General features: G+C 40.2%; 1 protein-coding gene across 2 annotated transcripts in view; it reads left to right on the top strand.

Annotated features, from left to right (window-relative positions):
• Positions 1 to 17,886, top strand: part of CDK19 (cyclin dependent kinase 19) — a 206,215-nt gene that overhangs the window by 64,161 nt on the left and 124,168 nt on the right. For both annotated transcript variants that reach the window (XM_075202923.1, XM_075202924.1), the window contains 2 exons: positions 2,035 to 2,145; positions 7,424 to 7,564. In XM_075202923.1, coding sequence (XP_075059024.1) covers positions 2,035 to 2,145; positions 7,424 to 7,564 — 252 coding nt within the window. The remainder of the gene's footprint in view (positions 1 to 2,034; positions 2,146 to 7,423; positions 7,565 to 17,886) is intronic.

Here is a 17,886-nt window from a genome sequence, read left to right as displayed (position 1 = left end):
TGACAGAAGTCGAAGAATGTTAATATAATGGGGGAGGTAGGCTATTAATTTAATGCTGGAGTTTAGGTGGGGGCTAATTATTTAATTGGTACTATTTTATTTGTGGGGTGATGTGGGTCAATTTAATTTAATATTGAGCCCTAGCAATTTAAGATGGGGTGATTGGACCTTTAATTTAATGCTGGGGTGGTTTGGGGGCTATTAATTGAAAGGGGGCTGTTTGGGAAAAAAATGTCTATTTATTAAATGTGAATATGAATTATTTAATGACAGTGATGGTTGCGGGAAATAGGTATATTTATTAAACGTAAATGCTATTTCATTTATTGCTGGGGTTGTTTGAATGGAGGGAAATAGGTTTATTTATCATCATCAGCAGCAGCTATTTATATTAAATGTGAATACTAGTATTTTAATTTTGTGGCTGGAGGGAGGCCTAATTATAAAACATGGGTTGTATTGATTAAACACCAGGGCTGGTTGGATTTTTCTAAATTACATGTACCCATTTTTTTTCCAAATAGGGCCTCCAACATTCCAGTATCCAGACAAGCAGCAACTAAAGACACGAGCAGCCACAGGTGGTGAAAGTGACAAGACAGGTAGGAGAGAGCAGGACAGTCTGCCAACTGTCCTGAATCTGGTGGGGAAGTACCGAATTTTGGTGGCTGTCTCGTTTAGTGAGATTTGGTCCGACTACAAGGACAGTTGGGAGGTCTGTCCCGCTTCACACTGTACTGCTTGTGAAGTCAGAGTTGCGTGCAACTAACATTATTAGACAAATACACAGGCAATACTATGTAGAACATTTGTCTAAAATGATACCCATGTTACATAATAGGGTCTCCCTGTCTTAAATACCCCGGGCCCCCCGTTCGTTAATCCAGCTCTGGTTAGCAGGAGGGTGCGGATAGCTGCTCCCAGTCCCTGGATAGGACACAGACTGCAGAGAAAGCCGAGGAGCTCTAGGTCTCACAAGATTTGATAATCTTGTGAGACTACGAGCTTCCTTGCTCACTCTACAGGAAGTTCCCATCCTGATGGATGTCAGCAGCACCAGAATCATAGATACAGTGAGCTGAAAGTACGAAAAGCAGGGAAATATGTCAACCTGCTGTGACAAGGTTTTTCTGTATTAGATTGGTAATCACAACAATGAGAATAACCAAAAGGCTGATGTAACTGTATTAGTAAGAGCAGCCACATTGGTTTACATACATATAGCTTTTTTCCTCTTCCTGTGCAGCTTTTTTGGTGCTCTTTCCTGGAGTGTTTAGTCTCCATTGTGTAATTCTAGGCCATCTACGTGAGTGTGACACACTCATGGAAAACATGGGACAGCTTCCTGGCAACTTTTGCTCTCCATTGTTTAATATGTTTGCAAACCAATATAACTGCTCTCACCAATATAGTTAAGACTCTAAGGTTATTCAACCTGTTATGTACCAAACTAATACAGAGACGACCAATACCAACCTAATACAGGTATGCTTTGTCGCAGCAGTTTGGCCTATTTGTATGTTTGTGAACTTGTACTAAGTTCTCTGCTTTATATACTTATGTAAGCGGTAGTTTGTTTGTTTGTTTTTTAACTTTTGACCAATAAGTGTGTTTGGGAACTTTTGTGTGCATTGAAAAATTTTCAGTCTATCAATTTTCTAGGGGCTAGTATCATTACTGAGGCATGATGAACTTTATACAGTGGTATTATTAGTCTCTAATTAATTCATAGGTCGCATTCTCCTAAATATTAGTTCAGCCGATAAAAAGGATGCCTCCATTATCTGTAGGCTATCAATTCAAAAACAATAAAGATATGAAATGAAACAAGAATCTGATTCCAATGAGTGCACAGTCTGTCCACCCATAGGCCAAAGTGAACTGAATTTTGGAGTAAAACTAGTGTATGTCTATGAACAATTTATATTCGTGGGATTAGTATTTTTGAAGATTGTTTTTGCACATTTGTTCATAATGCACGTGTGAACAGGGGTCTGTTTTTCATATAACAAGGTTTTTCTTCATTTCTTGCAGCTGTTACGTGAATTGAAGCATACAAATGTGATTGCATTGCAGAAAGTATTCCTGTCTCACAGTGACAGAAAAGTCTGGCTGCTGTTTGATTATGCAGAGCATGATCTGTGGGTAAGTTTGTCTACCAGTCCAATTAATTTTTAGAAGACAGAAATACTTATCATGAATTTTAAATAATTTCAGTATGCTATATCTTTGTCCTTCCTTTGCTGTATGAGAACAGAGTTGTCCCACTATGTTTGCTGCACATTGGCCGAAGAGCTTAGTATTTTTCCACTCACAACTCATGAAAGTCCATCAATCCATGCTCTTAACATTGGGTTTTATTGCTATAACTATGGACATCACCATATCTGCTAGTAGTTTTTGAGAATAAACTTTGTGATTTTTACTGCAATGTCACCACACCTGCCGTGTCACAACAGATCTTCTTTGTTCTGAGTAAGAGTGAAGGACATTAGATGTAAGGATTAAAACACACAATAGTGCAAATGTTGGTGTCTTGAAATTGTCAATATGTAGTCCTATTGGCAAGTAAGTCACTGTTAAGTTGGACTGTTTAATGCATTTGAATTCCATCCACAAAAAAAACCCAAAACATGATATTAAGCTGGGTACACCCTACAGGTTTTTCAAACAATTATCGCTACAACTTTGCTTGAGCCAGCTTCTGCAAGTCACTAATGTGTTACAAATGGACTAGTCTTAAGATGATTTGTTATAGTTACCTCTAAACTTATCTTTAAATGTTAGAATTTACATTCAGTCTAAAATATAAATAAAACAATGGGGGGTGGGGAAACAAGGTTTTAATAATGAATTGTCCTAGCAACAAAAGTAATTGCCACATCTGAAAAGCCTATCAATAATAGAAAAGATGATATAATCAATTACTTAATGATTTTTTAAAAAAAGATCTAAGTTATCAGTTCCAAAAGTCCTGAAACAAAATTAATGAGTGATAGCTCATACAAGCTTGCTGCTTTTCAAAATTACCGCCTTGAGACATTAAAGTGACAATTGCTCTGTGTATGCCTTTGAACTCACTATACCACCATCGCAGCCTCACTGTGGCACTTGTATGCTGACAGCAAACTGCTCAGCTCAACACTGCTTTAACAAGCACAAGCTTTTTAAAGCCTTAGGCAAACCGCACTGCCCCACTCTTCTGCCTTTTTGCAGGCTGTATTGTATGCTAATCAACCTGTCTAACATGCTAAAGAGCTCAGACAGCATGCTAATTACAGGAGTGCCTCCATGCTGCTACTTCAGCGCTTTACACCAGTGATAGACGCTTGCATGGAACTGGTGTGGGAGGAACAGAGCAGCCTTCTGTAGACAATTAGTATTCTGACCTTCTTTCAGACAAAGGGGGCTTTTTGTTGCTGCAGGCTTTAAATAACCTGTACTAAACAAAAGAGGACCTGCCACTCTTTAAGGCATGTAATCATTCATTTTGTTACACCACAAAATAACATGTGTGAAGATTTCTTGTTTACCCTTTGAGAAAAGGGTCAGAAAGCATTCAGTCTTCTCTTGTCCTTGTTGGTGATATTATTTATTTATTTATAAGGCGCCACAGATTCCGTAGCGCCGGATACAGAAGCAAGTAACAAATAGATGAAATACATATAAGTGGCACAGATGAGTGTGAGAAATGGGGACTCACACAGTGCAGCAAAAGATGTGATAGGATGAACGAGGGAGTCAGACAGTAGACAGACGTGAGACAATAGTTAGGGCACACACACTATAGCATTGGAAAGACATTGTACCATTGGTGAACGACATTTTTTGTCTAGTTTAAAAATCAAATCAAACGATACGATCTGCTTTGGAACGATAAGCCCAGTCTCACATGACAACCACTGCTTCTCAAAATAGCCACCTGCCCTAAAATAACTGCTGTCCTTACAGCTTTTCTTTTATTGTGCCCAGTACCTGTTGGTGAAATGAAGGTGAATATAATGTAATATTTCTTGATGTAGGTCAAATGCTGGCACAAGCTAGCTCTTCCTCTGCCTCCATTATTTAGGCATCGTAATTAAGTGCAGCCTCAACTGGGAATTAGATTTAAAAAATAAGGCTAGGGAACACGTTTTCCTGGCCTCCCTTAATTATTAATAGTTTAATAAGTTGTAAGGTAAAAGTTACTGAATAAAATCAGTGTTCTGTGCAATGTTAAATTTCTCACCATTTTCTATTAATACAGCTAATTTCAGGTGTGGAGCATGTGGTTCTTGAACTGGTTCATTGAATATGCTCTAAAGTAGAAACATTTATGATAAATTCTCATACGTTATATAGGCTAAAAGAAATTTAGATAAATTTGAGCAAAAGTTAGAATATGTTCACGCTGGTCTAAACATGTTCCAGCTTGTTCGAGCTAAAATTACATTGTATAGTATTTTCAACATTTTTTTTCATCCATATAGCAACCCTTAACCTCAGATTCAAAAAAGTAATGTTTGTTGTTTCAGTAATAAAAAAGCATTAAAGCCCAAACAGTTTTATAGTTTATTTTAAGAAACTGTAACTTCGAACCGCAAATTTGTTCGCAGAAGTTGAACCCAAATCAAACAACCAAAAATAGCATTCGTACCACAAATGAGTTTGAGGCCCTCAAACCAGCCAAATTCAGTTGAATTTTAAACTGGTTTGAATAAATCAAACATCTATAATAATAAATGAGAATGCCACAGAGAGATTTTCTATTGCCAGCGGCACTATTAAGAAAAATCTGACAAAGCTGGCAAAGCATAGGACAGCAGTGTGCAGCACATTCGCTGCTAGCCACATATGTCGATTAGTTGTGGCAAACAGAGGTGACCAGGACTTTCTCATGTGTTGTTTTATGCATGAGACTATTATGGATGATCAGAGTTAAAAAAAAAAACAACATAACTTCCTGTAGAGTTGAAGTGCATCTGCTTCTAGAGTAATGTTTTGGAATCTGTGGGGTGGGCCCCGTGCAATCAGTGTGTTGAGGAGGAGATGTCCCTAAGGCTGGGTACACACTATAGTTTTTTCAGTCGATTATCGGGCCAATCAGATGATAAGCGACCGTTCGGGCCGATATCACATTAGTGTGTATGATCCAACTATGAACGATTATTGTTCCAAAGCACAACATATCGTTTGATTTGATTTTTAAACCAGATTAAAAGTGTAGTACAACAATGGAACAAAGTCTTTCCAATTTTACAATGTGTATGCACTTATCACCAGCAGTGTCCACAGATCTCTATGGAGTGTGCAGAGTCATGATCTTTTCAGCCGATGCTTATGACAGATGAAGAGCACAGTTCTGAAGGTAAATCTTGTAAAACGTGTTTAGTGTGTACACATGAATCGGCATGCTGATCGGGACTTTTTTTTTCCAGTCGTTGGTAAAATCATTGATGATATTGTACCAGGAGAAATTTTCTGTAGTGTGTACCCAGCCTAAGTATCACACAACATACACAAGCTTGATGTCATTGATTGGCTGGGAGCAGGGAGCTATGGTGACATCATCACATCGCTGCACACTTTCACAGTCTATCAGTGACCCGTAGCATGGTTTGTGATTCCAGAGGGCATCCACTCCTTTACCTGCTGCTTGTATATGAGATCATAAGTACCAGCTTATTACCACATTAATTGCAAGGGAGAGGAGAGAGAATGAATTACAGAGGAGACAGTGAGAATGATATAAAGGAGAGGAGGAGAATGAATTACAGTGAGAGGGAGGGAGGGAGAATTAATCACAATAGGGGGAATGAACTACAGGAGTGGATTGTGGAAATTACAGGTGAAGGTATAGTAGTGGGGAAGAATTAAATTACATGGGAGATTAATTGGAAATGAATATCGGAAGGGTGGGATACAGGTGCTGGTGGTGGGAAATTAACTACAGGAGAGGGTATTGGGGGAAAATAAGTTACAATATACAGCTTATGTCAGATGTCTACAGTTGACATTATCAGGATAATATCAGCAATACTAAAATAAATGAAAAGAGTGCAATATGGTGTAATCTATCAATTTATAAAAGAAGTAGTTTGTTTGTTGGCGAATATCTTCCACAGCTCTCAAGGTAAAGCTGCCAGATCTTACATAGTTATTTAGTATCAAAAACATAACCTATTAGACCACATAGCAACAAAGCGACAGAGTGACAAGTATTGAAAACATCATTTTTGGGTTGTAAACTGCTGGAAGGAAACCTCGCCACCACACGACATAAAGACAGTGCGATAAACAATAAATCTTATTTTCTAAATAGCAATTTTACCAAATAATTTGCTAATATATAAAAACAGCTAAAAATCAGGCCCGTGCAATGACGAGTGACCATGCTAGTTTCCACTAAACTTAATTAAAACACATGTACAGACATAAAATATTTCTCAGGCTTATCTGATAGCTAATGCCTATGTATGATCTCAGAATCCTGGTGAAAACCGACTGGCGGGTTGTTCCATACCCTGGACCTTTAACTTTTCTGTGTAATGTCCCAAACTTTGTTCTGTCTATACTACTGAATTATGTCTTTTTATATCAACAATAGTAGTGTTTCTGACATTACCCACAATGTTCTATAACACAAACACACACACAAATTTGTGCTGAAAATTATCACATTAAATTAGCATATTTTCATTTTTAAATATGTTCATTTCATATTACTAAAGATATGAAGTTTTCACATTTGTAGGTATATTTTTAATTTTTATGTAATGTGGTTAATGTTAATCGCAACAAGTGTGACTGGCATTAAATCTCTGTTGGACACCGATGACCTAGTACAACCCTGACATAGTAGTGTGTGTGTCAGCCAAATATTGTAATGCCTAGTATCTTATCGATTTAATTCACTACTGGATACTATTATATTTTTTCCCTTTTATTTCTGCCCTGAATCACTCATTCCATTGGGAAACGGAGTAGCTAACATTTTTACAATAGTGATATGGTGAGCCTAGAAGGGGAAGCACCTCTACATGTAACTTATATATGTACTGTACATAGGGAGCACAGTATGAATGGGTCTGAAAGTGATGGTACAAAATATTTCAGATGTTTCTAAAATGTTGTAGTAGCTTTGCAGTTATTTTGATATCTATTCTGTGTATAGCTCACAAGTAAATACTGTTTTTGTACATGTAAATTAAAGATATTATTAGCTTTAAGATACTGATCCATAGATATACCCGTAGTCATCTTCAATTGCAAAGCTAACAAATTTTTTATCTGTTATTATTTATAAAATCTAATAATTATAGGGTCCATTATATAGAAGTAAACGTTCTTTATTAGGTGCAGGCTCTCCGGATTGCTTACACCCAACAAAAAAAACCAAATGAAAATACTCCAAAAATAAAGTTTTTATGTTTCTCAATTCTAGCATATCATCAAGTTTCATCGTGCCTCAAAAGCAAATAAAAAGCCCATGCAGCTGCCTCGATCCATGGTCAAGTCTTTGCTTTACCAGATCCTGGATGGAATTCATTATCTGCATGCAAATTGGGTGCTTCATCGAGACCTGGTAGGCAATCATAATAAATTATGTCATGCCATAAAAATTTATTTGCCCAACCCCGTTTAGACATTGGGGGTATATTTACCTATCTGCAGGTTTGATAAAGTGGAGATGTTGGCTACAGTATCCAATCAGATTCTAGCTGTCATTTTGTAGAATGTATTAAATAAATGATAACTGTAATCTTATTGGTTGCTATAGGCAACATCTCCACTTTTTCAAACCTGCAGTTTAATAAATATACCCCCAAAACTCATAAAGGTACAGTAGAAATCAGGGCTGTTTGGTATGTGTAAACTGGCTGCTCTTGCATGTGATACTCAGCATCACAAAGTTTTATTGTTGCTGGAAGATTGCTACGGAGGATATTCCCTCTGTCTGTCTGCTTCTCTTGTTCCATATACAGCTTAATTGCTAGTTTTCCTGAACGACGGATGGACAAACTCTCATCATTAGCGCCATTTTCTGGGATACTAGGAATGCTGTGTTTGGTTATTTAATTTTTTATGTAATATATACAATATAGATCTTCTAACGGGACATTTTACATGTACAGGCTGTGCTAAGGCTTCTGGAGTTAGAATATTAGATTGGTTGATATAACCAGACACAGAACATGTGACCATTCAGCCTTGTCTACAGGACATGAGGTGGACAAGATGGATGTGGGTTGTTTTATGGAAAAAAAGCCCACTACTTGGCTCTCAGTGCGGTGAAAGCTGAGCAGTAGGCAGCCATTGGTCTTTTTATACTCTTATTATAAATATTAATAATACTTTCAGATTTACCATCAGGTCAATTTTACACAATGATTTCATTCTGTCCCTGTTTAGTCCCAGTTATTTACCAATTGCAAAACCTTGGCCTGGAACAAGTAATTGTTGTTATCTATTCCAGGTCAGGTTATTGCAATTGAAAATTCTGGTGGAATACTGGATCAAGTCATTAGAACACTGTGGAAATGGACAATTTTGGAAGGTGTGTACCTTGGTGGTACAATTACTGTGGCCTTCATTCACACAATACATTGATGCATAGCTTGTGATTTAACTTTCAGAATTACACAACACTTTTGTATGACATAGGGGGAAGTTAGAACTGAAAGAGATTTCCTTTTAAAACAAACTTAGCGATTCTGAAATACTGCAGCTTAAATTGTGTATTTTGAGCAACCCTGGAAAGACTGTAGGACTGATTTACTAACATTGTATTTAGGTGCCAAATTTGCACTGGAACACAGTAACCAAGCAACCACTATGTCTGTCTTAACATTTTATTTATTGTCATGTGTTTGTAGTTCTATTTACAGCTGTTTTTTATTTTGCTAGATATATCATTTCCTTAATGAGATGCAAGACTGAAAGAAAGTGTAGTCTAATAATACTGTATGTAGCTAAGGAAATTGGGTCAGTGAGATTTATTGTCATACGGAAATATGTGTTTTTAACCTCAAAATATCATTTTTTCTTAAAGATTAATTGCTTGGACCTTATTTCTTGTTAAAAGGTGCTCTGTTTTAATGCAATTTTCATATATCTTCAAAGGTTGAGTGCTATATTTATACTCACTATTATTGACTGTTAGGTTAGCTGGCCAGTTGCAACCAACAAAAGGAATGCTATAATCTACACTTGCTTCAAAATCTTGGATACAACAGCCAAGCTGCTGTGTGCAGACGTTTCATTTAATGTACAGGTCTAAGCTTATCTGGTACATTCATCAGCAGTGACATTAATCAAATCTGGTTGCAAGGTGAACTGATTGAAGTTCCTCTTTTAATTTATTTAATCCACTTCAAATATATATTTGTATAGCTATAGTTTAAATAAACCCAGTAGCATGTTTCCACAACAAACACTAACTAGTTTACATAAAATGAGCCATGGCTGCAGTGTGTCCTATTTGTCACTTCATTTGTTTCCCACTAATATATATAATAAATACAGTGGTCAAAATGGACTGTATAGTACTGTATGTATTTATTAGGAGTTCATAATGGGTGCCAGGGACCCATCAATTTCTATATCATAGTCACTTCATGCATGCTAGGATGTATTTGAATAACAGATGAATAGAAACAAAGATGAAAATGTCTGGTATGCAATAAACAAAATAGTATCTGAATGAAATAGCAACTTTTTCAAGTGCACCTTCGGGAGTTGCCAGAGGGGGGTATGGATGGAGGGGGCGTGGCCTGGTGAATCACATAATTTTTGGCCCTGACCTGTGACTTAATGACGCCTGCGCGTCATTTTACAGCGAGGGGGGGGGGGGCAAAATGATGCGATTCCCTGAGAATCGCATCATGGTGGCTCTAATTCTGCCCAGTTCACTAGGATGTGGACAGATGGAGGAGGATTCCCCACTCTCCCTGAGGTCCTGGGAGTCTCCCGGAATGTCTGGGAGAGTTGGCAAGTATGTGATATATTTCCAAACATGAAAAAGAGATAAAATTGGACAATTAAGTCATCAAATTGGATAGAACCGATCCAAACCAACACCCAAAGTCATGTGGCACCCATATTTTACTGTTGTCACACTCCCAAATTGTTTGACCTATCCTTTTGCCTACAGGAAAATGGGACAGTTGATATCAAGCAACTTATATGCAATATGTAATTTTCTTCTCACAATTTAAATATTAAAAATGAATCTATGGAAGTCTATTGCATTGCTGGCAACATCTGATTCCTAGCTAAACACAATGCTCAGCCTGACCTGAAGTCTGTCAAGATCTGTTCACCGTCTTCTAGTTTCCTGTCCACAAGGGTGTGTCAGGAGCACTGAATGTGCCACACTCTAGGGGAGGAGCTGTGGCCAGATCACTTAGAAATAACGTATTGTAGAAATGTATTTCAATTAGTGATGCAGTGTACCACTCTATATCATTGCAAATGTACTGATTTTTGTATTAGAAATGTATTGCTTTCTGAGGCAGTATGTCCTGTTGGAGGAAATTTGTTTTTGTAACTTCTGTAAAGGTAGTCCCATGCTAATTATTCATCTTAGAGTGAACAACGCTATCTTTTTAGCCTGAATGCACAGGGTCTTTAACTTTTTATTCTGTGTATTATGTGTCTTAAAAAAAAGGGAAACTAGCTGAATAATACAACAGCAAGTAATTTGGGAACTAACAGATTATGTAAATTTTGTTAAATTTAAATTGTGTTAAATCCAGGTTTAGAGAATATATTGCATCCTGATGCTAAACATTTAATGTAATATCTCAGATGTTGTAGATATGGGTAGGGAAGGAGAGTAGGGGGCTTGATTACCCCCTGCCAACTTATGTGTCAAAAACAGTATATAAAGAATTGTATTTTGTATTTCAACTGTTCTATACCGTCTGTACTTCTGGATGATCACTAGTACCTCCAACTAGTGTGTGAAGGTCCTTCTAAAGACCCTTGAGCAAAAAACATCACTGCTTGAAGATTCTGTTTGACGCCTATTGCCTGTGACCAACACATAAGAGTTTACACTCTAATGCATTCCCTGGCTGTCCTGTGTTACACCCAGGGCCGGATTAAGGGAATGGAGGCCCCTGGGCTAAGGGGGCCTCCATTCCCCCATGAGGCCCCCCCCGTGATCCAAGCTGCCCGCCCCCCGTGATCCGAGCTACCCGCCCCCCCGGCACTTACCTCCTTCTCCGTCGCGCTGTACGCTCTTTACTGAGGAAATCTCGTGAGAGTGAGACTCACGAGATCTCCTCAGTAAGGAGACTACAGCTCGCTGGGGAAGGACCACAGTGAAAGTGCTCAGCTGCACTGATCATCCCGGGGGCGCCCCCGACCGATCAATACTGCTGCTGAGCACTTTCAAGGGCCCCCTGGATGCCATAGGCCCCTGGGCTGTAGCCCAGTTAGCCCTATGGTTAATCCGGCCCTGGTTACACCCAGCGTCTCTGTATCAGCGGTCTACCTGCTACCCAACAATCCTGATCCAAAGTAAGCGGTCAGGAGGTACCAGCCAACACACAGCAAAGAGATGCTATAGCAGCTATACTAGCTACCCCAGAAGTAAGCACCTAGGTGCCAAGAAGGAGCCTAGTGGGGGCAAAGAGATTCTCCAACAACTAGTGCACAGTTGGCATTCGCCCCCGGCGAGTGTCAGGTGGCAAGGGGACACCAATAGGGGTGGTCAGTGACAATCGGTTACTGATGGTGAGAAAGTAACCCAGATAAACTGTGTAAAATCCTATCTTCCCCCACAAACCTGGTGGCAGAGTAAGCTAATTCAGTGACAGGGGCAATTGCCCTATTCACCCCCCCTCTCCCATTTGGATCTGCCTCTGCTTCACGCTACTATTCTGGGTAGCATCGCGACCTGCGGGACCTGGTGTTTTTGAAAACGAGTCCCTTATCTGTAATATAGGGCAAAATATACACTATAGCACTATGTGTATGTGTGTATATATACGCAACTGATGGGCAACCTGGTGTCACGGGCACTAGGAGTCTTTGCCCAGGATATCACCAGATGATGTTCTTACCAGAGTAATATAGCTGGTACTATGGTCCTCTGTTAGCAGGGTGACAACGGAACAGGAGAATCAGCAGATGGTGAGAGAATGCTCAAGGAAAGTCTATGACTAGCAGCAACTGGTAATGACTTAGATATATGAACACGAGGAACCAGATGGACAAGTAAACGTGAGGAGAGTCAGTGGTCTGCGTACAGCAAGTTGTACCACTGCTATAGTGAGGAGGAATGTCCAGGAGTAGAGAGGAGGTAGTGAAAGTCAGTGGTCTGCATATAGCAAATTGTACCACTGTCTAAAGTGAAGGAATGGATTCCAGGTGCAAGTAGGTAACGGGGAAGTCAGTGGTCTGCGTACAGCAAGTTGTACCACTGCTTATGTGAGAGGATACTTGAAACTGGTGCCAATGGGAAACAGGAGTCAGTGGTCTGCGTCAGCAAGTTGTACCACTGCTATATATATGTGAGGAGGGGCACGAGGAGATGAATGTAATGCAGAGGATACACGGGGCACACGGAACTTGATCCCACGATGATATCCACAATACAATAATAACTGACAAGCGCTGCTTGAAGTATACAAAGTCACTATAGCTATCCAGGTAATAGGAAACAAAGTCAATAGTAACAATAGCTTCAGTAGATAGAAGACTCCGGAGATGAACACAACACAGCCCAGACGGATATGCAATACAATAGCAAAGTCAATGGAAAGTATGCATACCGCGGTTCAGGAGAGCAGGCTGTCAAGGAGACGTGCAGGGATACCTGAACGGCTGAACGCCGGCAGGAGGAGAGACCACTGGAGGATGGAAGCGGTAATCAGGTTGGTGCAGCGCACGGAAGGTAACCGGTAATCAACGGAGCAATACTCAGGAAGCAGTAGTAAGTAAAACTGGAAACATGATGAACACGGGAGAGTTGAGGCTGTCCGGAATCCGGCACAGTAGCAGAGGCAGTGGAGGGGAGACACGCTGAACACAGGAGAGTAGAGACGGTCTGGAATCCGGCAGCAGTAGCAGATAGGAATCAGTGGAGAGCTGACACGATGAACACAGGAGAGTTGAGACGGTCTGGAACCCGGCAGTAGTAACGGAGGCAGCGGAGAGCAGACACGCTGAACACAGGAGAGTTGAGGCGGACTGGAATCCGGCAGCAGTAGCAGATAGGAATCAGCTGAGTGCAGACACGATGAACACAGGAGAGTTGAAGTGGTCTGGAAACCACAATCGTAGTAGACAGGAATCAGCTGGAGCTGAATACACGAAGAAACACAGGAACACCTTCAGAGGCTCATGGGGAATGAGACTCCAAGATCAGGCAACCAGGTAATGATCACAGGTGGTTTAAATAGGAAGGGTTGCCTGATCATCCAATCAATTAAAAGCAACAGGTACTGAAGGTTTCATAAGAGCTGCACATGCGCAGACCCTCAGGATGGCGGACGGCCACGGTTCCTGAACACAGGAGAAATGGCACTCACAGTCCGGTGAGTGACACCTGGTGTACTTAAAGGACCACGTGTGTGGCCCTGTAACCTTCAGAGTAACCGTGCATTACCCTTACTCTCAGTAATAAGTTATAAATACATTTAATCAATATGTAATAACATATCAGAATTCATTTATGATAAACAAGTGGTACAAGGTATGACAAACAAATCGGACAATTTCATGTGACTTTTGAGTGACTAGACTTTTGACCAACTTTTTAAAGTTAGGAACAGGCACAAAACAATTCTGCAGAGAGATTTCCATGTCAGTCTGTTGCTCTTCTTGTTTTTAATGTGCCCCATGATACAAAATATCTATTCATATGATGTGTAAAGTGGAATCTAAGATAGACAGCTGTGCAGCACACTGCTAACAGGGCCTGCTTAAAATTTTCTTACCAAGGATGAACGAGATAGACCATATGGTCCTACCTCCCTGTGTTGTGTAGGGAAAGTCATGTGATGCAGAAGTTGGCTGTTGCGGGCAAGGAATAAGATCAAGTTGAGTCTTAAGCTGGGTGCACACTACAGAATTTTCCACCAACTTTTTATGCCGATCGATTTTACATCCGATTGATGGTCCGATCGCTCGGTCCATGGACTGCATACACACTAGCATTGTTTTAGACAATAAAGGGAAGAGCGGCCGTCCCGTTAGCGACTTTTTACAGCCATGTTGTTGTGAGCAATGATTTTAATTTCGTACACACTGAAGCAACATTTGCGGGGCATGTAACTCCTCACCCTCACCTTTAAAGCTCTTAATCAATCCTCCCCTTCCTACATCTCCAATCTCATCTCTACCTACACTCCTAGCCTCCTCCTCCACTCTCCCTGTGACCGCCGCCTCACTAATTCACTGATCACCTCTTCTCACTCCCGTCTCCAGGACTTTGCCCGGGCTGCTCCCCAGCTGTGGATCGATCTTCCACGTTCTATCAGGTTAGCATCTACTCTCAAAGGCTTCAAGCGTGCCCTTAAGACTCATTTCTTTATTTAAGTCTATCAAGTCCTCCTTCTAACTACCTTGTCCTGGCTCTCTCCCCCAGTTAGTCCAACCTTTTTGTGTCTTCCCCTTCCCTTTAGGATGTAAGCTCTCAGGAGCAGGGCCCTCTTTCCTTGTGTGCTCCTTCTACTATTCCATCACCCTCTGTACCTCTTGGCCTGCTTCCCTAGCCCTGTTTTCTTAAGTTTCAGCCTATTTCTCGCTGATTTTTACCATCACTTTCACTCATTGTTAACTGTGTCTGTGTATATATTTTTGTTCATATTTTGTTCTTTCTGTATCATGTTGTGTCATGACTCAATGTTTTCTGTATGTCGTACGGCGCTGCAGACCCTTTGAGGCGCCTTATAAATTAAAGATTATAATAATAATAATAATAATGTAACGATATACCAAAGATATTGGCATAAAGGGGCAGAGCTTTCACTGTGGTTAACACCCAAAACCGCATAAAAAGAGAAGACCACACTGTCTCTTCATTGATTCCTATAGAATAGAAGTTTATTACCATACATAAAATTTACAAAAAACATTTAACTTGTAAAGTGCAATGCAATAATTATTCCCTAATAATAAAATCCCTTCGTATGTAATGGTCCTGTACGGGTTAAAGTTATAGCCTAAAATCTCCATACACGAGGTTGTTATAACACGAGTAGGCATCACGCACAATGCTCCATTCTCTGCGGGCATCATCGCTAATTGGTCCACAGCCCGTGTCTGAGTGTATAAAATTGTAGAGGAGCCTGTCTGGCGCCGAGGAACTTGAGAAGATGGCGGGTGAGGAGAAGGTGTCAGTGGGGGTTGCAGCTATGGAGACGGAGACAGAGTCAGAGATGGTGCTGGAAGGGCCAAAAAATGTTGAAAAAGTTAAGGTGGGGGATGGAGATGCTCAAGAAGAGCAAAGCCAATGAGCCAAAGAGAGTTGGAGAGGATGGTAAAATTACTGGACCAGTGCGACTACGACATTAAAAAAAGTAAGTAGCACGTGTAGTGTACCTGTTTGAAGGACTTTATGTATTTCATTCTAGTTTCACACGTAGCAATGCAAACGCCTGATTTGTAACATAGATTTTTTTGTCAGAACGAAGAATTAACGGTGAGAAGGCCAATTTAGATACCATTGACACCACTAATGTAACACCTGTTATCAAACAAGAACAAATTGATGATGACTACCAAGATATGAAAGAAGTTATACACAAAGGTATTTCAGTGAACATGTGTAGACAACTAAATGCTTTGGGCACATACCTGTACCGTTATAATAATCAAAATGGCGCCTGTTTTCCAGAATATATGGAGGTTAAGCCCGCTATTATTGCGATTGTGCCAGAGGGACCACAAAATAAACTGATCTCGAACAGTGTGCAAGGTGAGCAAATGAGACTATTTCTGGTGTTGGATATAGATTACAGATATAGAAGTTTAATGGTAAACATTTTTTATTTCCTTGTTTCATAGGTAAAGAAATCAAAGGGAATATAAACCCAAGCGACATCAAGAAAAAAATTAAAACCCTTGAGAAAAATTTTGTTGAAATGTGTATGTTGTGTGGAACTATTCTTCCACACACCAATAGCACCATGAAAGTGTAATACTATTTTTTTCACTTGTCATATTCTGCAATAAAATTTTCTGTACTTTTTCCTGCAATAAAATTGTTGCATTAACACTGTGTGGTTTATTATGGGTATTTGACAAATATTAGTTAATAAAGGTTAATATGACTTTATAAGTTTAATAGTTTATGAAGGTATACGTTTATAAAGGGTAAATATGAATAGGTTCCCAATATAGATGCAAAGGGTAATAACACACATGTTTTACACAAGTGTAATGCTCTGCAGCCAGACAGGTGCAATACACATGTATGCAAAGCACAAGTCAGTGATGTGCAGATACCGCACCACGTGAGACTGGTACAGGCATCACAAATTACACATGCCCCCCAGGTCGAGGAAGTATTGGAGGCTTGTCATGGATCGGTGAGAAATTTATACACACTACACAGAGGAAAGGAGTTTGGAACGAAAATATTGAACGGTACGACCAACCAAATGAGGCGACAATCGTCCATTTGGGCAGACTGTTGACCATCGTGTTACTACACACACTGACCCGACTTTCGAATGAACGGTCGTATGTCAGCTGGTTGAGCCGATTATTGGATAAAAACCCTGTAGTCTGTACCCAGCTTTATTCTCTCAATTGCCAAGCTTCATCCTCTTATTAAACAAAAGCTGAAGGTGCCAATTAAGTTCGGACATACAGCAAAAACAAATAATGGTACATAAAGCAGAGAAAAGGACTGATAGGGCATAATGCAAGAAGGAGCTGGGGATGAAGGCTCAGCAGAGCTGGATTAAGGTTCTGGGAGGCCTGGGGCACTTAAGACAATGGGGCCCCCTATTGTGTAATATGGTCTTCATTTTAGACAAATTAATAGGCAATGCTGTGTGCACTACTGTTAGTTGCACGCAGCGCTGCCATCACAGCATAACTGTGAAGTAGGACATGGTCCTGCTCTCTCCTACCTGCTTCTGTCACTTTTCACCACCTGTGGCTGCTGGTGTCTTAAGCTCAGTTACTGCTTGTGTAGATTCTGGGATGTCGGGGCCCTATTTTGAAAAAAAAAAAGGTACATAAACTTTAGGAGTCCACAAACAGTCCTGTTAATAAATCAATAGCACCCCCTTAATAATTAGCCCTCCTTCCCAAAATCAGTCCCATATTCAAGTAATAGCCCCAAACCACCTCATCTTAAATTAATAGGACCCAATATTAAATTAAATTGCCCCACCATCACCCCACAAATAAAATAGCACTCATTAAATAATTAGCCCCCACCTGCACTCGACCATTAAATAGCCTACATCCCACACTATATTAAGAACCCCTTCCCTTACATATATTAACATACTGCCCCCACGCACACTATATTTATATACTGGCCCCCCACACTCACATACTATAGTTTATATACTGCCCACACAAACACAATATATACACTGCCCATACACACACACACAAACACAATATATATATATATACATTGCCCACACACACACACACACACACACAAAATAAATATATATATATATATATATCATACTTACCTACTTTTTGTATTCTGATTCCGGGAGATGAGCGTGGTGGGAGGGGGCGGGGCGAGACAAATTGCGTCATTTTAGCCCCGCCCCTGCAACGGAAATTACATTTTGTCGCGGGGGGTGGGGCCAAAATGCCGCGATTCTGGCTGAATCGTGTCATTTAGCGGTGGCTGCAGCGGGATGGGGGAGATTTGCCAGCTCGCCCGGGAGATTGACCCGAATTTCGGGAGTCTCCCGG

The sequence above is a fragment of the Mixophyes fleayi genome, chromosome 3 (assembly GCF_038048845.1).
Source record: "Mixophyes fleayi isolate aMixFle1 chromosome 3, aMixFle1.hap1, whole genome shotgun sequence".
Classification (NCBI taxonomy): Eukaryota; Metazoa; Chordata; class Amphibia; order Anura; family Limnodynastidae; genus Mixophyes; species Mixophyes fleayi.
Note: the sequence above shows the minus strand (reverse complement) of the source record. Positions and strands in the feature narration are given on the sequence as shown.